At 44.1% G+C, this 21327-nt stretch overlaps 2 protein-coding genes across 3 annotated transcripts in view; one reads left to right on the top strand and one right to left on the bottom strand.

Moving 5' to 3' along the window:
* OSTF1 (osteoclast stimulating factor 1) overlaps positions 1-5836 on the bottom strand; it is a 33330-nt gene extending 27494 nt beyond the window's left edge. Inside the window, exon 1 of one of the 2 annotated variants that reach the window (XM_079996168.1) lies at positions 5691-5836. In XM_079996168.1, the coding sequence (XP_079852294.1) occupies positions 5691-5724 (34 nt within the window). In that variant the 5' untranslated portion in view covers positions 5725-5836. Of the gene's footprint in view, positions 1-5165; positions 5171-5690 lie in introns of those variants that run through there. The other variant, XM_079996169.1, reaches the window with a different exon arrangement.
* A 1094-nt stretch (positions 5837-6930) lies between these two features.
* Positions 6931-21327, top strand: part of CARNMT1 (carnosine N-methyltransferase 1) — a 29885-nt gene continuing 15488 nt past the window's right edge. Inside the window, exons 1-10 of the mRNA XM_079995214.1 lie at positions 6931-7229; positions 8156-8198; positions 9361-9451; positions 10269-10317; positions 12030-12189; positions 12268-12339; positions 14053-14159; positions 15509-15589; positions 17702-17885; positions 18156-18539. Coding sequence (XP_079851340.1) covers positions 7226-7229; positions 8156-8198; positions 9361-9451; positions 10269-10317; positions 12030-12189; positions 12268-12339; positions 14053-14159; positions 15509-15589; positions 17702-17885; positions 18156-18539 — 1175 coding nt within the window. The 5' untranslated portion in view covers positions 6931-7225. The remainder of the gene's footprint in view (positions 7230-8155; positions 8199-9360; positions 9452-10268; positions 10318-12029; positions 12190-12267; positions 12340-14052; positions 14160-15508; positions 15590-17701; positions 17886-18155; positions 18540-21327) is intronic.

Genomic DNA, 21327 nt, shown 5'->3' with positions numbered 1-21327 from the left:
TTCCCCCCCTTGCTCCTGTGTAAGTCCTCACAGACCCCTTCTGTTCTGGTGTGGAGGGGGGTGTTGTTTTGTGGTTTGCCTCAGGCACCAACATGTCTTGGGCAGGCCCTGGCCATACCACACAGGACATTTCTTCATTTAAAGCATTCAAGCCCTGCCTCTCCACAATGAGCCATAGGCAATGTAAGTTAAATCAAAAAACTTTTTTTAAAAAAAATTGACAGCAACAATACATGCAGCACAGCAGTCACAAAGAACAGAATAGCAGAGAAAAAATGATTTTTTAAAAACACATGCCATCATAAATAATTTAACCACAGCAACTAAAACAATTTCAAAAAAGGTTTTGACCATCCTACAGACTATGTGGGGGTAGTGATACAAGAGGAGCGAGTTCAAGAGCCATCACTGAAAAAGCCCTCACTCTGGTCCCAATGTGACATATTTGGCAGGGGAGGGGAGGGAGAGTTGGGAAACACGGGTCACAGGGGTGGGGACGTCTGATTATAAACTCAATAGGCACCTGCAGTCAGTCTCCTGTATTTACCCCTCTGCATTTACCTCCAGGTTTGGAAATTCATTGGCATTTCCTCTTGGCCAGCTTTCCATTTGCCCCACCATCTCTCTGTGGACAACCACATATTTATCCTCACAGGGCTAAAAACAGAATGCAGGGGGGGCATGTAGGGGGAAACTGGCAGAGGGGAATGGGCGTTATCTGTCCTTTTCGGTTTCTCATTTTTCCAATCTTAAATTCAGCTCATTACATTTCCTCATCAGATATATATATATATATATAATCCTCACAAAAATGTGTCAGCATTTCAACATGCACTTCCCCAAATATATACATGCCTACCTGTCATTTTGACTAATGCACACATTTTCACAAGCCATTTTTCCTAACACATTTTGTATGCTACTTCCACTAATATGAACATTTTAATGCTCACCTTCACCTAATACAAACTTTTGTTACTTGGAGAACTACATAGCAAAATTTGGAGAAATGCAAATTTCACAGAAACACTGCGTTTCAGCTCTCATATTGTTTTGGAAAGTGGAAATAAGGTAGTTTCATATTTAAATGTGAACAGAACCAATTTTCTTCCCAATCCCGAGTTAAAAGACTGGGAAATGACATGTATTTAATTAACATCATACATCATTTGAGCCCAATAGGATTTGCAAGTGGAATAGGTCTGTAACAGGTAGTCACACTACCCAGGCCTGGGTACAGGAAGCTTCCCTGACCCCTTACAGAAACCTCTTAGCTTCAGTCCTTCGGTTAAAATGTGGGAAAATAATAATGGCCTACCAAATAGAGACTGTGAGAATGACTGAAATAAATAATATGACATGCTTGAACCACTTAGCTTATTTAGGGTTGTTGAGAATTGTAACTGTGTGAGGGGGTCTTTGAAGGAAAGAATTTTTTTTTAATGTGCTTATAAGACAAAGTGTGTGCACAGCCCCAGAGGTAAGTCCTCCTGAGTTCAGTGGGACTCACTCCCAGGTAACTGCAGCTTTACACACATCTAAGGAGAGAGGGAGACATGTTCACCATCAAGACTTGTTCACTTTCATATTCCTTTTCTAATCCCCAGCAAGCAAGATCTGTCCTTCCTGAGTACACTCATACAGGCATGCGTGTCCTCACAAAGGGCCAAATAATATCAGCATTGGGACTATTTTTGGTGTGGGAGGGCACTTTTCTCTTGCTTCTGCTTTTAGCATAATATCCTTTAATGAGGTACTTGTCCGGGCAAAGGCACTCTTCATCTTATATCACAATGTATACAATTATGGCTGTTGTATTTAAATTATCCACCCTGCGGCCCTTTTGACCACAATGTATTTGTGGAAAATGCAGTACACAAATATGTTAGCCAAGCATAAGGGCTCCTCTGTGGCCTGTGGAAAAGAGGGATGTTGTTAGGTGCAAAACAATTAGATACTTTGTTGAGCAAAAAATATAAGAGGTGAAAGAGCCACGGCCTCCTTGATTTTGAGATTTCTTAATGCACAGGTAATAAAATGGCTGCAGCTCACTATCTGCTGAACCCATCTCTGTCTTCTTTGATAGGTAAATTGTTCAGGTTTTGTATTGGAGTTATATAATATTTCTGAGCAGTTGCTTTCAAAATTTAGATTATGGAGTTCAAATTATAAAGACAATCCTTACATTCCAGAACTGTCCAACTATGAGTCAATGGCTTAAGATCTGGATTAAGGGCTGCATCTCTTCAGACAATTCCAGGGTGCAATTTCAGTAATTTCACACACACACACACACACACACACACACACAGTGTTTCTGCTTACCAAATTAAATTTTCCTCTCCCCTCATACGTGCTTCCTGAATAATAACAAATTTCTGCAAATTGTTCTATTCTTTTGGTGGCCAGAGTGTTACAACTTTAAGTGTTCCAAATCCCTTTCTCTTCAATCAAGCCACCATAGTTCAGATGATAACTTTGAGATAGGTTAAGAACTTTGAGAACTTAAAAAAAGACAAGTCATTTATCCAGGGAGAGTCCACATATATATGGGCCTATTCAGGGGCGCCGACTTATAAAAAATATTGGGGGGGTGGGGGCCCATACCGACTTATAAAAAATATTGGGGGGGCCCAAGACCTCCAAACCGCTGCTGCTGGGGGAACGAAAGGGGCAAGCCCCGGGCTGCCCCGACCTTAAGTGAACCTGTGAGGGCCCGCCCTTTGCGGCAGCCGATTGGCTGCCGCCGTGGGCGGTGAATATTAATGAGCTAGGGGGAATCCCTGCTTCTCGCGGGGCTGACACCAGACTCACGAGATTGTTGATGGGTCGAGAGCCCGCAACCCCACCCCCTCTCTAGATCGGGAGTGGCTTTGTTTTTCTTAAATTATTGGGGGGGGCAGAGCCCCCCCAAACGAATTTTTGAGGGGGCTCGGGCCCCCTCAGGCCCCATGGAGTCGGCGCCTATGGGCCTATTCCTACCTCTTTTTCCTACTGGTGATGGTGGAACTGTCAGGGACCATCCAGGCAACTAGGCATTTTCACTTGGTCGCAAGTGACAGATAGTCCAGTGCAAAATGCACCTGGCCCCTGGCTAATTTCAAACCTTGCCAAAATGGAAATTACCAGTAATAGCTGTAAATAGGACAAATGTGCCTGTTGCAAAAAAACAGCTTCCCAGGGCACACACATTATTGTCCCTCAAATAATGGCTCTGGACTTGAGGGGAGATTAAAAGCTTTTTAGAAGCGGGTTAGAAACTACATCTCTTCCTGATTTTGTATCTTTTCCACTAGGAAACTGAAACAATAGCTGGTTGCAATAGATTTGCCACAGTTACCACGTTCAAAGGCTTTGCTAAGGGCCTTTGGTAAACCTTAGAGTTATTATACATCCTCCAAGAAGGTATGTAATCCCTGAAACATGTCCAATAAACTGTAATATGAGCTTCAATCAGGTAATAGACAGAATGAGCCATAAACTACTCAAGTCAATGCACTAGCCCTCTTGCACTTAAGTCACTTTAATCTAATTCATTGCATTGGAACTAAAGTTTTTAGGTTGTGTAGTCTTCTCACACACAACTACAGAAACAGGGTGTTGAATGCTCTTGCATGTGTGCCATTTGCCCCTCTACCACCAAAGCCCTCAATGCCCACCCAATAGAAAACCTTCACGAACGCTAATATATTATATTAATATATTTAATCTTATATGATATTAAACTGAGATTAAAGAATCAGGGAGTCAGTACCATTTGCCTCCTTGGCACTCAGTTTAATCTCAGTGGTGAATAAAAAAAAATACAGCTTGCAGAGAAAATCCGTATTTAAAAAACATCAATTTAATCCATGAGGTGCCCCAAATATCTTTGAACACACCTAGTTTCTTGAAGGCTCACCTCACCCCCATATGTGCTCACTTGAATGCTGTGATCTGTGGCACTGGAACTTTAACAAGAGCCACAAAATATTCTTTCTGTACTTCCAAGAAACTGTTATTTTAGTGTAGCAGCACTAAAATTATTAAGCACGCACCTTCACTCTATTGTCTCTGGTGCCTGTCTGATATCAGCAAAAGTTTTGTTTCCAGCCAAACTAATCAGGTCTGTTGTTTTAGTTAGTTTATGTGTTTTACAATTACCAATTTTAAGTACCTTGTTTTTATTTTATTTTTAAGGGATATTTTAAATGAATTTTAAATGAATATTTTAGATGGACTTGTAAACCACTTAAGAGAATTTTTGTTCTTCTAAGTAGCATGTAAATATTGTTGTTGTTGCTGCTGCTGTTTTAAAATAAATAAACCCTGCAGTTCCTGGGCAACTACAACATGCACTCCTCTCTTGGTGGCTAAGGCACCTGATGAGTAACTAAGGCAGGCCTGTTAGACTCTCTGGAAGGCCAAAGGCATGTGGCAGAGAGCCTAGCAGCTGACTGCTGAGCATCCTTTATCAGGATCTCAGCCCATGGGGCAAATGTTTCTTCTACCAGCCTGTCCTATAGCGAGGAACAATTCAAAACCAATTCACTCTCCAGCATGATTCCGTTGAGGCCATTGAAACAACTCCTGATAAATGGGGAAAGCTATACCATAATTGAAATAAAGAAACAGGTCCTTGTCTGTTCAAGAGTGTGTGAGAAGAATCAACATATTTGCAAAGCACAAAGGCACACCTTATAACTTTTCAGATTTATTTCTACTTCCGATAGATGAATTTTATTTTGCAAGTAGTGAAGACAAATTCTGTGAAACAGGTGGGCCTCCTTCACTCTTCCCCAGATGCCAGATAGTGGATTGGGCTGGTAGAGCACGAGACTCTTGATCTCAGGGTTTGGGGTTTGAGCCCCACATTGGGCAAGAGATTCCTGCATTTCAGGGGGTTGGGCTAGATCAGGCATCCCCAACCTTTGGCCCTCCAGAGGTTTTGGCCTACAACTCCCATGATCCCTAGCTAACAGGACCAGTGGTCAGGGATGATGGGAATTGTAGTCCAAAACATCTGGAGAGCCCAAGGTTGGGGATGCCTGGGCTAGATGACCCTCACGGTTCCTTCCAACTCTACCATTTGGATACTGTGGTGGAGCAGCAAGACCAGGGTTCAGTCTTGGTGCCTCCGGGGGGCTGTGAGAGCCCCTGCCAGTCCCCCGGCTGACAGCTGGGGCCTGGCTTGGCCCTCTCTCCTGGCCTGCCAGCTCAGGGAGGCGAGGCAGCAGCTCCTCCAGCTCCTCCAGCTCCTGCCCTGCCTGGCTGGGCCACGGAGGGGGCGGGCGGGCGGGGCTCCTGGGCTCATCCCGGCTGCCAGCTGCTTGCCAAGCTGCATCCATGCACCAAAGCTCGAGCGGCAGCAGCGGAGGATCCCCCCCCCGCCCCCGCCCCCGCTCGGGGAGCAGCGCCAACTCGACGCCCTTCCTGCCCCGAGCCGGACGAGGGCGGCGGCGGCAGCAGCGAGCGCTCTCGCCCCTTCTTCTTTTTGACAGTGACAGCTTCTCTCAGCCCCGCCCCGGGCGCAGGGGGCGCCAGCCAGCCAGCCAGGCCCCTCGGCCCCCCCGTCGCCCGCGCGTCCCCCTTCGGCCCGGGGCTGGACGGCAACGCCGCCTGGATGGCGCGGCCGGCGGGCGGGCGGGCGGGCGGGCTCCACGTGTCGTTCGTTGCCCCTCTGGCCCCTCCCCGGCGCCTGCCTCCCTTACCTGGCTTGGCCGGCTTCGGGGGCGGCTTGGACATCGCGGCGCGAGCGGGAGGCGCAGCCCGGCTGGCCCCAAGGGAGCTGGCTTCCCGGAGAGAGAGGGCGGCTCGCCGACAAGCCCCGGCCCAGCGAAGCTGCTTCGGCCACCGGGAGGAGGAAGTGGGACGGGCGGCGGCGGCGGCGGCGGCGCTCCCTCTAGCGGCCCAGGTCCAGCACTGCAGGCGGGGCACGTGAAGGGGCGGGGAGCGCAGAAACGAGCCCACCGCTGGGACCAGGGGGCCGGACTGCCAGTCTTGACCAATCGCCGGGCCCCCTTTCCTTCGAGGGGGCGGGGCATGCGCCTGGTTCCTGGGGGGATCCCCTTTCTCGGGGCGCTGCTGGGCGCGTCCGGCCTGGAGGGCGAAGGTAGGGGCGGACGGGGCTCTGTGGGGCTGCGCGCGCCCGCTTGATGCCCCCAGAGGCTTCTCGTGCCCGGGGCCAAGGCGGAGATGGCGCCCCGCTCAGCTCCCCGGGGGGGAATCGCTCCGCCGCTGCACCGGAGGCAGCAGGCCGGGTTGGGGGGCAAGAGCGGGGCGGGGGGGGGGGAGGATAAACAGCCAGATGTGTTCCATGGCCGGCCGGCCTTGCGTGAATCTCTGCCATTAGATGCCGCGCATCATCCTTAATCTTTCCAAAAAGTACCTCAATGCCAATTCAGGGCTTCAAGGGTTTTATTGACAACTGGAGTCTCAAAGCTTTGGAGAAAAAATGCATGTGAAATGTTTTGAACATGTTGGCTGCTACTGATAGGCTCCCTTAGTCCCACTTAAACCAGTGTCTGCACTTTCTGTAAGTGTAAAGTCACATTGCCTGGCATGTCTGGATCACCTGCTTGCGTAAAAGCTGTTCAGGGCTACTAATCTCAAGGTGATTGCTAGAAAACAAACTCTATTGCATTTGGTGGGACTAAGACTGGGCTGCCAAGATGCCCTAGAAGTGAAAATTGTAATTGTGTTGGGATCACTTTTAAATATAGCATGTTATGGTCATAAAGAGCCAGTGTGGTGTAGTGGTTAGAGTGCTGGACTAGGATCTTGGAGGCCGGGGTTCAAATCCCCACCTGGGCATGAAGCTCACTGAATGACTTTGGACCAGTCACTGCCTCTTAACTCAACCTACCTCACAGGGTTGTTGGGGTTATTAAATGAGGGGAAGTTGCGTTGTGCCCAAGTGCGTTCTTTGGAGAAAAAAGGTGGGATATAAATGCTGATAATAATAATTGGCTGCAATCTTACTCTTACAGAAATTGGTGGTAATGGTTTGAGAATACTTCTGGGTCAGAGCAGAACCAAACTGTGTGCCACTGACAATTGGGTAGAATACAACTCGCAGAAACTCTTCTTTCCTATGTAGCATTCCCCTTTGATGTATATTTGTCTTTGTTTTGGACCCATGCACTGCTGACCTGAAATCTTAACTTGCGTCACTGTCCATACAACAGAGTTCAAAGCCCTTCATCTTTGGATAGCTGGCAAATGCTTTGGCAGCAGCTGTATCCGAATGGGTGAGAGATTAAGAACAAACAATCCAGCAGCATTAATCTTTGCCCACATTTTTAGTAATAGCTCTGAACCCATCCTAACTTTCTCACCAGTGAGCCCTGAAGTGTTAACTTTAATTAAATTCATCACGTGGCCACATATACAGTATTGCTTAGTACTGTTTCTGGCTATAGCATTTCAAGCACTGTTTGTCTATGTGTGCCATATTTTACATATATTCACCTAAACATGGTACCATTGGGCTTATTGAGCTTTTTGCATTACAGTCGTACCTTGGATCCCGAACGCTTTGCGAGTTGAATGTTTTGGCTCCTGAATGCAGGATACAGTTAACGTTGACACTTAGGTGTTCCTACTTGACAGTGTAAATAATTAAGGGAAATATGGTGCCAAGTTCCATCTTTCTGTACTTCATACAGCATTGCTTGGTGTTTTGATGTTCATGGGTGAGCATGTTGTACACAGTGAGGTTTGACGTCTTTCCCTTTCCTACTACAGTATTTGTATTTCTCAGTCACTTGGAGAGCTGAATCCAGTGATGACCCTCATGTGTCACAGGTTAGTTGCCAATTTCCATAGTGTCCAATCTTAACTCAGGAGAGCCAGTTCTTCCTTTCCATTGCAAGTCATCAAATGATGTACATCCACCTCCAAACATGAGAGAAAATTTGGAAAAAAGCTGCTAATTTGGAAGAAAGGCCTGTTGAACTTTGCTTCCTCTTTAGTAGGCATGCGTAAGATTGCACTATGGATTTTGATTTCATTATAATTTGGTTTTGATGTCAAGCAATTTTTAGCCACCTTCCTCACAACTGGCTAGAAGCTTACCTGAGACATAGTCCAAAATTCCATGGGTTGAACATAGTAGCTCATGGACAATATGTTATTTACTCCTACTACAAGGATTCTTTCTCAATTTGATTTTTAGGTTGTGAAAGAACTGTGAAAATGTTGGTCATTGGACTTGGAGGGTAAGTGAATGGGTAGTTGGTTAAAATCCAGTTTTGCTTTAGATCAGGGATGGGGAACCTGGGACCCTCCTGATGATCATGGAATCATAGAATTGTAGAGTTGGAAGGGATCACAAGGGTCATCTAGTCCAACTCCTTGCAGTGCAGGAATCTTTTTGTCCAATGAGATTACAGTAAGAATCTCATGCTCTGCTAACTGAGCTATGAAGCTTGAGTACAACTCCCACCACCCCTGGCCATTGGCTATGCTGGCTGGGGCAGATAGAAGCTAGCCTCAAACATTTGGAGGGTCCCATTATTGCTTTAGGTGTTTAGATCTACCCAATAGCTGAGTGGAATAATTTGCTTTTTGTGTGCTATTACTGCTTTCTGATCACTTTTCAGGACGGTGGGAAAAACATAATTGTATTACTGAAGGCATGGCCAAAGTCCGCTTTGGGGGCCTAATCTGGCCCACCAGTCAGTTTAATCCGGCCCCTGTGGCAGTGTACTTGCTGGGGTAAAATCCTAACCTCAACAACTTCAATCCTAAAAAAAGGTTAACAACTTTGGTCGGCCCTCACAGCCCTTCACTTCATCAAATCTGGCCCTCTTTGAAAAAAGTTGGACACCACTGTATTACAGTTTTGCTGGTGCTAACCTTGATGGCTGGGGGGGGGGGGAGGAAGAACTGCTACCTGGCACTTCTTGTTCCTGTCTCTTCTGTGCAATAGCTAAAATGACACTCATGCAGTTGAAAATACTTGAATGTTTGCAAAAGGTATAGTAACTGAGGTGGGTGGGAGGGAGGTAACTGATTCTTTTTTCTAGTTTCAAAAGACTTTTGAGTTCTGGGGAAATGACTCCCTGCAAACAGGAATTTTTGAGGGAAGATACTATGATTCCCTGCAACAACTGAGTAGCCATTGTGCATTTATCATGCAAAAGGTAACAAAAAAAGTTGTGAGATTATGATAAATATGCCTTTGCCCATTATAGCATATGCTACCTGAAAACATTAAAATAACTAGGTAAATGCATTTGCCAAGTTACAATGTAGATACTATAGTAAACAAATCTATGTGTACTGGACTATCAAAATGATGTGATTATGTACTGTATAGTTTGCTACTTTGTAATCTGCTATAGTTCTGCCATTCTTTTCTTCCAATCTCCAATTCAGTATAACAAATGGAGGGAAAACAACTCTGGCAAAAAGGCTTAAGAAACAGCTTCCAAACTGTACTATACTCTCTCAAGATGACTATTTTAAGGTAAACAATTAAAGGGTCTTTATGAGTTAAAGTAGAACATCTCCAAGTTAGAAGCAGAATACAGTGTGCTTCCAAATGTTCAAGTAAAAGAATGTTATGGGATGAGCTATGGGATGATTCTTGTGTATTCTGAACAGCTTCCTGTATTTTCAACTTGCCATCTTGTATTCGTATTTTTATCACTTCAGTTTTTGATCTTTATCATCCTGGTCCGTGTTGATTTTAGATGGATTTACATAATACTCTACTTTTTAATAACAGGAATGTGCATACATGCACATTTTCAAAACTTACAGGATTTCGAGTTACAGTGGTACCTCAGGTTAAGTACTTAATTCGTTCCAGAGGTCCTTACTTACCTGAAACTGTTCTTAACCTGAAGCACCACTTTAGCTAATGGGGCCTCCTGCTGCTGCCGCGCCGCTGGAGCACGATTTCTGTTCTCATCCTGAAGCAAAGTTCTTAACCTGAAGCACTATTTCCGGGTTAACGGAGTCTGTAACCTGAGCATATATAACCTGAAGCATATGTAACCTGAGGTACCACTGTACTTAGTATAGTATTATCAGGAAGCTTACTGTTTGTTTTGGCTTGAAATGTCTTGCTGTGTTCATTTAAAATTCTGAAGAGTTCTGGGTGCTGCTGCCTCTCACATTATTTGCCTTCCTATGCAGTGGCCCAATTTCAATTGTGTTGTTGCCATCTACCTCTAAAATTGCTGACTCCAGTACAGCTATGTATGATAAGAAGTCTAAATTTCCTTTCCCCCTTCAAGTTGCCTCAACAATGGTAACGATATTGTTGTTGGTTTTTCTAGCCAGAATCTGAAGTGGCTGTAGATGACCGTGGATTTTTGCAGTATGATGGTTAGTAGACTCAATACTTTCTTCAAGTCTGAGTTTTAAAAGCATCAAAGTAAGCAAAATTGTAATAAGCGAAGAACCACTCCATTTCCAGCAAACATTTTGTCTCTACAAATATTTTTGTATTTTTATTTTTGACTAGATATTTCTTCTTAAAATAGCAAAAGTGGCATGCTTGATGCCTTCAACCCCCCCATCCCCCCCCCCCACGGAAATGGGAACTGTATAAGCAGGAAAGAGTTCCAGTGGTTGAACAACTATGCAGCGAAGTGTTAAATCAAGAAATTCTAAAAATGGATTTGTGATCCCCCCAACTATATATGAAGCAAGCTGCTATGCAGAAGCCAAAAATACCATTTATCCAGCCCAGATGTTGATTCCAGTGGGTTGACTTTTTTTTAAGCTTGTAGTATGTCAATAAATGGACAGCAGCGAGGAGTCATTGCTGACAGTAATAGATGGAAGGTTTTAAGTTTGTGAATTCTAATAACTAGGAAGTGCTTCGCAGCATCTTGGCAAAATCCTGGGATTCTGCAGGAGTGTGACATCTGAATGAAAGGGCTTTCATTTTCAAAATTAAGCAATTTGGTACTAGCAGGAAAATTATACTTAACAAGAGACAGTAAAAGGGGATAGGCAGAATAGATGCATAAGGTATCTTTTTGATGTATCAGTTTTGGGTGAAAATATGTTGTTGCCATCTCTCAGTGCCTCCTAATTCAACTGCAAAGGCTTGATTGCCTAACTGGATTCTCAGCTTCATTTGAAGTTTAAAAAATATTAAGTTTGTGGATTTCTTCAAGTAGCAGTTTTGCGGAACTAAATACATGCAAAGCATCTCCACAAATCTGTAATAGTGAACTCAGCTAAAACCGAGCAGGCATTTGGCTTAGTAACAGTTTAAACTGCACAACTATTTCCATATGATCAGTGCTATCTGGGCAAGATAATAAGTGAACTTTGGAGTTCAGTCAGATGTAATAATATAATGCATTTTCTTGTTCAGGCATTGCAGGAAACTTTCCCCCTTTGTATTTCAAATTAAGTTTAAACCAAACAGTGACATCTAGTGCATAAAAAAGTTCAAACTGAAGTTTGTTGGCTAACTTCCTCCATCCAGCTATTGCAGAATTAATTGTAACCGGACATCCTGTGTGTTTGTGTGTGGACCATGTTCCTAGCAGCTAATCTTTCTTGCTGAAAAGAGGCGCTGATATTCCACTCCAAATCTATCATTCATTATACAAATTCTTACAAGTACAGTCCACCTATACCAAACCAAAAACATTGTGTTCTCTTGGTATTGAATGGAAGCTATTTATCTGCCCTCTTTCCCTCCTCTGTTCTTTGTTCAATCACTTCATTTCCCACTCTTTGAATCTTCCTTTCAAAACAACCATGCCTGTTTTGAGAAAACTTTACAGATTTAGGAACTGGAGCACAATCATTTGATCTCTTTGCTGTTCCTCTATACTCCAAGCACTTCTCATTGGCACAGCCCTGGTTTCTCCAACTATTACCATTCTTGATTAACAACCATAAAATGCTCAAATTTTAGTTTATGCGACCACTGCCAATACTGACTCCCAATGATAATGAAAACAGCTACATTGTAATGGAATGTTTTTCCATTCTTTTCATTATATACCTCTAGCATTTTATTTTGCAGACTGTAATTGTTGCCTTTAATTTTAAGATAACATTGTCTCTTCTAGTACTTGATGCCCTGCATATGGAAAAAATGGTGGCAGACATACGCTCTTGGATGACAAACCTGCAAGACTCTGCATTGACAAGGCCACTGCATGATAATCAAAAGGGCGTAAAAGACACTCATGTCTTAATTGTTGAGGGCTTCCTTCTGTACAACTACAAGTAAGCAAGCTTAGCATGTTAAAGTAAACATAATGCATACTGAATAAGCGCATCTTACTTGCTTCTTTATTATTGCAGGCCTCTCAGTGATATATGGAATAAAAAGTATTTCATAACAATTCCTTATGAAGAATGCAAGAAGAGAAGAAGGTACTGTGTTCTGAAAATCCTTGCCCAATATTATGCTGTACTTTTTGTTCATAGCTGCATGTTCCCACACCTACATACGGCCATCTAATAAGGGAATTGCAAAGCAGATAACCAGCTAAATTCCCAGTTTGTTTTTTAAAAATAAACTTTTTCAGTTTTAGAATTACACAGTTTGGAACAATGCACTGTAATTTTGAACACTAAAAAATAATGATGATGATGCCTTGCAAAATTCTGGAACTGTATTATATCTCCAGGGAAATCACAGGTTCCAACACCACAAGTTCCTGTAAATCAGAGCCTCAAAATCTGGCAAAGAGACAAGTAAAGGCAGATTCTCTCTGCCCAGTCTGTGCTTTCATGCCACTAGCAAAGTCATTTGGAAACAAGCATGGAGTCAGTGCAACAAACTTGGCAACTTAAATGCTTTTAACTTTGTACTGACTCGTGGTCTAAGAGAATGCTATGGTTTTTTTTTAAAAAAATTACATTTATATCCCCTTTTTTCCAAGGAGTACAACATGGTGTATACACTTCTCCCCCTATGAGGTATGCATTCGGGTGTTTAAAGCCCTCTAATTGTTATCTATATCGTTTGAACAATTTTTATCTGTGTATTTTAGTGCTGGTGTGCTAGCAAGTGGTGCCTTACTAGACACCAGAGGCCTTCGTTTCAAGCAGGCAAACTTTCTGTTTCTATATATTAAGATTTGTATATGTTGTTACAAATAAAGCTAACATTGTTGCAGTACATAAACTGAAGAAAGAACATGCTGCTCTTCTACCCTGTACTGTACTAGGCACTGCAATAAGCGAGTTTTGTTTTGCTTTGTAATGATTAGGTCTTTTCTCCAGGTTATAAATGTATGCCTTAATAATCTAGACTTTGGATTTTCATTGAAAGAGCCCAACACAGTATGCTTACTCCAGCAAGCCTTCTTTGAATTCAGTGGGGCTTAGCCCAAAGTAGATCTATACAGAACTGTAGCCTTGCGTTTCAATTTTTAAAACCATAGGTACATTGAGTCATAAGTCATAAAAGAAAGCAGTAGCGCTCATTTAAAATAATCATTTTCTAGATTAGGCTGTAAGCCCAATTAAATAGCACATTCTACCTCACAATGTACAATAGTGTTTCTAAAAAATCAACTTGCAATTAAAGCTTATGGAGGATGCTTCGTGTCCCTGAATACATTAGGAAAATAGGCATCTGCCTTATACTGACTGAGTCAGACCATTGGTCTAGCTAGCTGACTGACAGCCGCTCTCCAGGGTTTCAGGTGGGGGAAATTCTCAGCTCTACTTGGGATTAAACCCAAGAACTTTTACATTCAAAGCATATGCTACAACACTGCGATACATCAGGGCATGTTTTAGTCTACCAGGACACAGGCTTGCTAAGGCTTTACTAAGGGTCTGAGGTCCTGTCCAGTACACCTGAGGAGGAGGCGGCTGTCACAAAATCAAAATCTGTGTTAGTAAAGCGGGTTAGAGGAATTTCCACCAAGTCTTTGGTATTGGACACTTTGAGATTAAGTGTCTTCCTGAGTTTGAAGAAACTACTGAAGAAACATTTTATTAAGAAGTTACCATGTTAACTAAAGATATAAATATTCTGTCAGCCGTAGATCAGTCCACTAGAGGCTTTTGATATTTTTGGATATAAATTCTTATTAAGCAAGATGTTTGAGTAAAGCTTCTGTTCTTATATAGCACACGAATTTATAACCCACCAGACCCACCTGGATACTTCGATGGACATGTATGGCCAATGTATCTGAAACATAAGAGAGAAATGGAAGAAAATGAAACTGGCATCGGTATGGCAAACACATTTATATATAATGTATACAGTAGTACCTCTGGATGTGAACGGGATCCGTTCCGGAGCCCCGTTCGCATCCTGAACAGAATGCAACCCCACATCTGTGCGGGTCACGATTCGCCGCTTCTGCGCATGCTGTCATTTTGAGCGTCTGCGCATGCGGTGAAACCCTGAAGTAATGTGTTCCGTTACTTCCGTGTCGCCACGAAGCACAACCCGAAAACGCTCAACCTGAAGCAACTTCAACCCGAGGTATGACTGTACATGTAGCTCATACATGTAGCTCATTCAAGTAGAGAATGCTTGCAAAAGTAGTGATATTACCTACTTCAGGTTCAAAGGACTAGTTTTGTTGGTAGGGGTGGATTTTGAACTTTCAAATTTCAGCAGCGCCCTGTGCAAGGCCAAAATTTGGTGCCTCCCCACCTCATGCATTCTGTTTTGCTCAATTCACGACAGGCTCCCCTACCCCTTACTCATGATCAACGTGTGTGACTATGTATAAGCATGACACCGGGAAATAAATAAATAAATAAATAGATGCAAACCAGGAAATGGCATGAGAGAGCTGGAGAGTCCTCATGACTCATGAGGAGACCCTCCCCAGAGCCCGAAGAGGACTTCAGTGAGGGCGGAGGAAGCCCCAAAGAGACTGGAGGTGCAGTGGGACTTTGTTTAGGCTGCTCAGCCTCCCCCACCTAGACATTTACACGTGTAGTAGCCACATTTCTGCACAGCCTCCAGCCGGCCCCAGAGCTTCTAGTTAAAGAGAGTTGTGTGGAGAAGGTGAGAGTTGGAAAGCAGGAAAAAAACAGGTCTTTTTTGACAGTGCTCCCTACTTACAGAATACGTGAGTGGGGGCTTAGAACGTAACCCCTGCTTAAGGGGGGTGGTATCTGTCATAGTTATGATGCCCTGTAGCACCCCCTAGGCTCAGCGCCCAATGAGGCAAAACTGGTTGCACTGCCCTAAATCCACCTCTTTTGTCAGAACGCTTCAGCATCTGTCTCGTGGTAAATGTGGATGGGAAAGTGTGGTTATCTGAAGATGGATATATAAAAAACAAAATAAAATTCTCTGTTAAGCATGTGTACTCAGAGGTAAGTTCAGTTGAGTTCACTGGTAATTACTCCCTGGTAATGCATAAGATAGGAACTTTAGGCATCCTTTGCACTGTTAGTGTGTATGTTTGTCTGCAGCTTTTTAAAAAAACCACCTTAAAAATGTCAGTACATAAAGCTTATGCGAGTTGTGAATGTAATGTGGGTTGCACTGGAAGGTAGGCTATTGAAAATTTCTGGCTGTACTGAAGATGTTTTGATTACTTCACTGCTCCTCTTGCAGTTTATCTGGATGGAACTCAATCACAGGAAGACCTTTATTCAAGGCTATACAATGATATAGCACAAGAACTGGAAAAGTCAAGTAAGTAGCTAGTGGAAAGTTGGTCTAAGAGTAGTAGACTATGTACCTGCTCCTTCAGAGGGAGTACAACTCCCATCTAGGGCAGGTTGCCTGCCTAATTCGCAGAAATAGGAACCTCCAAGCCAGGAGGGATTCAATCTAACTTAATTTGATGATATAACCTTTTTGTGATTCTGTCCAACTTGACATCTAAAAAATCTATAAAAACGAATGAGTGATTATAAAGAAGCTATAGCCCAGAGTTTGTGAATGTGTGTGTTTTTTCTCTTCCAACCTTTCAGATGATCGTGGTGCTATTTTGCATGTATAAAGCCTTGGCCTCGATGAGAACAATAACAAACCTCATACATGAATATTTTAATACGTTGTGGCTAAAACAATGTTTTAAGAAGCTAATTGAAGCCCTTCCAAAGCAGCACTGAATCGAGAGCGTATGTGACATTCTCATGGATATGCTTTCCAGCTAGTTTATTTGGAGTTACTGTTCTCTTGCAATGGTGCCATCCATTTCGAATCAAAACCCTAAAACTTTCAGAGCGTACTAAGAATGTTTGGACAGAAGAGAAATTATGTATCATCTCATAGATGCTTTCTTCCAGGTGCTCAACAGTCTCTCCTCCTTGCTTAATGCAACAGTGAACCTAGACACATCCACTGTCCTTTTCCTCCAACAAACAAAGAGGGGCAAACTTTCTATTACCCTACCTGCACCTCAAGTGTTTTCCACTCTACTCTCCTGAATGCATCCTTTGTGATACATCTGTTCCTCCAATGTGAATGGCATTGCAAGCAAGGTACCCTTCAGTGGAGCATCAGGATACTTTTGTAAGGCTTGGTAACTTAAATATATTTTAGATATCTAAAATAAGCTGATTTTTTAATTACAAAACAATCTTGTTTAATAAAAAAATTAATCAATTCTGAATTACAGGCAAGTTGTCATGATACATAACCTTATTGATTTTATTAAAAGAACCTTATTGATTTTATTAAAAGGGGAAAACAATTACAGTAGAATGTAGTAAACTCTTTTTAGCACTGTCAGATACTCTGCAACCTAACAGACCATTGATAAGGGGTAAGAGAAATGACAATTATCTTCTCCACAAGGCTGCCTAAAATCATAGTTTGTAACTATGGGAGTCTATGAAAGAGACCAAGTCAAGTACATTACAAAAAAATCAAGAGAAACAAGCACTGGTCTTCATATACTTGTTTCTTAAATTGGTAGTGGCTAAAATATGTTCCGATGGAAATAGGGCTGATCATTTAATGATTGATTCCCCATCCCCTTGAATTCTGAATGGGGGCCAATAGGTACCGTATTTTTCGCTTCATAGGGCGCACCGGACCATAGGGCGCACCTAGTTTTTAGACGGGGAAATCAATAAAAAAAATCTCTCCCACCAGCCCCAAAGAGCAGCGTACAGGCTGCGTACAACCTCTCCTTGCCGGAGGGATTGCGCACGGCTATGGAACAAGCCAAGGCAGCGAGCGGGATGGATCCCGCTGGCTGCTTTGGCTTCCTTTTTAGCCCCGCGCAATCCCTCCCTGCCAGGAGAGGCTGCGCAGGGCTAAAGAAGCCATAGCCCCGTGCAGCCTCTCCCTGCCGGAATCATCAAGCCTGCATTCGCTCCATAGGACGCACACACATTTCCCTACAATTTTTGGAGGGGAAAACCTGCGTCCAATGGAGTGAAAAATACGGTATTTACTAATAGGTTCCACAAGGTTCAGCCCCAAGTCTGCAAAATGCACTTTGTAATAGATAATTATTTTTTCTTTTGCAAGTCCCGATGTGTTTTGTAGCATAGCAAGAAAATATTTTTTAAAAAATACATAATACACAGATTGGTAGTTGGTATATGGTCGGATCAGCATTCTAGTGGCAGAGTGATGGAGTCTGTTACAGCCATAATATATTCTGTTCCCTCTTCCTATAAGTACATAGTGGGATGCTGTTGTCGTCATGAAAAATTTAGGCATCTCGCATTAAAATAACAAGGACTGCAGCAGCTGTAGCTAGATAGATGTTTTATTTATTTCATAAAATTTATACACTGGATACTATTAAATACAGATATACACACCAATTAACTTTCTCCGCTTTAGATGAAGGAAAATACATCACATTTCCCCGCAGAGGCCTAGAATGCTTCTGCATCCAAAGCAGCTTCTGGAATCCATCCATTCGCAGGCCGCTTTACTTGCTCGTGGCCACAGAGGAGGCGCTGGAGCGAGTCTTCGGGGCTCTTACCAGGAGGCCCCGGTGGAGCCCCAGAGACCTTCGCGTCCCGTAGGCGGGGGGGAGGGGGGGTTCAGGGCCGGGACCCCGACGGCCGCGTCCCGTCCCCCCCCCCCCGGGCCTCCGTCTCTGCCCAGGCCCCGCTGCCCCCCTCGCGGACGCGGAAGGTTTCGCCTCAGCACCGCTCCCCGCGGAACTCGGCGCCCTGAGGGAGCCGCACGACGCTTCCCGCGAGAATTCGTGGGTGCGAAGGGAGGGAGCCTCGCGGCGCAACGCGGCTGCGCAGTCTCGCTTGCTTGCTTTCTCTTTTTTTTGGCGGAGATCTTTCTGCGCGTGCGCGGCGGGCGGGCGCTCCCCTATGAAGCCGGAAGCGCGCGCCGGGAGCGTCAGCCGTTGGGCGTCGGGAGGAAGAGGGATGTCCGCCGCCGCCGCCGCCGCCGCGTGCGCTCTGTCCCGGAAAAGGCAGCTGCCGCCGGCGGCGGGGAAGGCGATGCGCAGGGGGAGCCGGCGGAGCGGGCCCGGCGGAGAGGCCGAGGAGGAGGAGGCGGCGGAAAGGGACGGGGAAGCGGCGGCCGGCGGCGAGGGGAGGCAGGCTCCGCCGCAGACACAGCCGGCGGCGGAGGAGGGCGGAAAAGAGGAGGAGGAGGAGGAGGAGTTGGAGAGGGAGCACTTCCGCAGAATCATCAACGCCTTCCGTTACTACGGGTAACCGGCTCCCCTCCCCCCCCGGCTGGGCCCCTGGCTCGCGAGTAGCCCCCCCCCCCCGGATCCACTGGCTGCCCCATGAGCGCCGCCATCCCATAGTAGCAGGGGGATTGCTCCTCCCAAGGAACCCCGAGAGCTACTTCGGGATGGAGGAGGAGCAGCAGAGAACTCGCAGTGTTTGAGGGGAAGTCGTGATGCTTAACCCGGGATAAAGTGGGAGCAGGGTAAAGAAAGCAGTTAGTTCTGGATACTAGAGGCAGATTGGCAAGCACCCTTGTAAGATAATAGGAATGTAATTCAGCACACCTAATTAACAATAGGATCAAAATATCTCCAATAGAGGCACTTGCCATTTGACTTGTGCACCAAAAAGCTTGAACCCTTGAATTAAAGTACCCGCCTTATTGTTTGTGCCATGCTAACAGTAAATACTTGTGTGGGACTGCTTGCTTGCATCCACACGTTTCAACTTCAGACATCAGACTGGGAGGATGCATCCAGACAAAAATAAGTGTAGCTTTTCCAAAGCTTGCTACATAAACACCTAATAGAATTCTAATGAATACAAATATGTTTCTTTATTTTACAGATTAAATAGTGCTTTTGGTTCTGTTCGGCCTCTCAGTATTCAGTCCCTTGGTAGTTCCTGTCATTCATTGGGTGGTGCTGGGCAACTCCTATTTGATATCTTGGCCTTGGCAATTGGTGTCTCTCAAGCATATGAAACAAAAAAAAGTTAAACCAACAGTATGTGGCAACCCATAACAATTCCATAATAATTATTGGGAGAGCACCAAAGTAAGACCTTCAGTTTTCCATGCCTAGGGTAAAGAGGTGCATCTTCAGCAACTGATGGAGGCTTTAAAGAGATGGTGCTGTGTGCGCCACATTTTTTTGGGGGGGCGTAACTAATAAGAAAGCTGTCACAAGCTGCAACTCCTGTGAACTTATGAGAGTAGTGGAATATATTTTTTTTTATTTTATTAGTTTCCACACACAAAAAACCAACAAAATCATTATATTAAAACCCACCATAAAATAAAACATTTATAACAACTATATACTCAATATTAAATCCACTTTGTGGTATTACTTGAATCCTCCGACTTCCCTCTATCCTTCCCTTGGTTCCTTTGTATTATCTTCATTCATAAAGGTAAAGGTAAAGGTACCCCTGCCCGTACAGGCCAGTCTTGCCAGACTCTGGGGTTGTGCGCCCATCTCACTTAAGAGGCCAAGGGCCAGCGCTGTCCGGAGACACTTCCGGGTCACGTGGCCAGCGTGACATCGCTGCTCTGGCCAGAGCCAGAGCCGCACACGGAAACGCCGTTTACCTTCCCGCTGGTAAGCGGTCCCTATTTATCTACTTGCACCCGGAGGTGCTTTCGAACTGCTAGGTTGGCAGGCGCTGGGACCGAGCAGCGGGAGCGCACCCCGCCGCAGGGATTCGAACCGCCGACCTTTCGATCGGCAAGCCCTAGGCGCTGAAGCTTTAACCCACAGCGCCACCTGCTTCATTCATAGTTACCTCCAAATTTAAACATTGTCTATCACATTAAAAGTGGTTTTTTTTAAAAAAAAACCCCTGCTAATGTATTAACTTGCATGCATTGCTTATGCAATAAACATTTCCCATTCTTTTTTATATTTGTTGTCATCTTGATTTCTAAGTTTCCCATTAATTTCGTCATTTCCGCATACTCCTTTAACTTAAAACAAAATAAAAAAATTCCTTCCAGTAGCACCTTAAAGACCAACTAAGTTAGTTCTTGGTATGAGCTTTCGTGTGCATGCACACTTCTTCAGATACACTCCTTTAACTTAGTTTGCCAATCTTCCTTGGTAGGGACTTCTTCCTTCCCGTGTTAAGCTAGCAATATCCGAGCTGCCATTGTCGCATACATGAACAAATGATTGTATTCTTTAGGTAGATCCAGTACTGTAATACCTAATAAGAAAGCTTCTGGTTTTTAAACAAAAGTTACTTTAAACATTATTTTCAGTTCATTATATATCATTTCCCAAATTTTTAAAATAACCTTACAATGCCACCACATATGGTAAAACATGCCTTCTGCTTCTTTACATTTCCAACACTTGCTTTCCTTTGTTTTATACAATTTAACCAATTTAGCCAGTGTTAAATACCACCTATACATCATTTTCATATAGCTCTCTTTAAGTAAGGTGCAGACCTTAAATTTTATATCATTCTTCCATGTCTTTCCCAATCTGTCATCTGTATATTATGTCCCACATATTTTGTTCACTTTATCGTAACACACTTGACCTCTTCTTTCTTAGTTTCCTATTGCAACAACATATTGCCTATTTTTGATAATTTAATACCACTTTCTATTATTTCTCTCTGGAAATTTGAAATTTCATAGGTGAATCCTTTCTTTTTATCATGTTTTAATACTTCATTTACAGTGGACACTCCGGATACGAACTTAATTCGTTCTGGGGGTCCGTGCGCAACCCAAAAAGTCAGCAAGAAGAGGTGCTGCTTCTGTGCATGCGTGTGATAGAGCACTTCTGCGCATGCTCAGAAGCGGCTCCTCTTGTTCCCGACTTTTCGTGTTGCGCACGGACCACCAGAACGAGTGCTTCTGTGCATGTGTGTGCGGCGAAAGGGTTTGCTCTGTTTGCAACCCGAAGGTTACGTTACCGGAAGGTAACGTAACCTGAGGTACCACTGTAATTGGAAATAGTGTAGCCAGTCTGTTACCTTTCCTTTTTTTCTATTTAGGACTTTATTATGTGATTTACAAACAGTTGGGGTTCT

Source organism: Podarcis cretensis (assembly GCF_951804945.1).
Source record: "Podarcis cretensis genome assembly, chromosome: 11".
Classification (NCBI taxonomy): Eukaryota; Metazoa; Chordata; class Lepidosauria; order Squamata; family Lacertidae; genus Podarcis; species Podarcis cretensis.
Note: the sequence above shows the minus strand (reverse complement) of the source record. Positions and strands in the feature narration are given on the sequence as shown.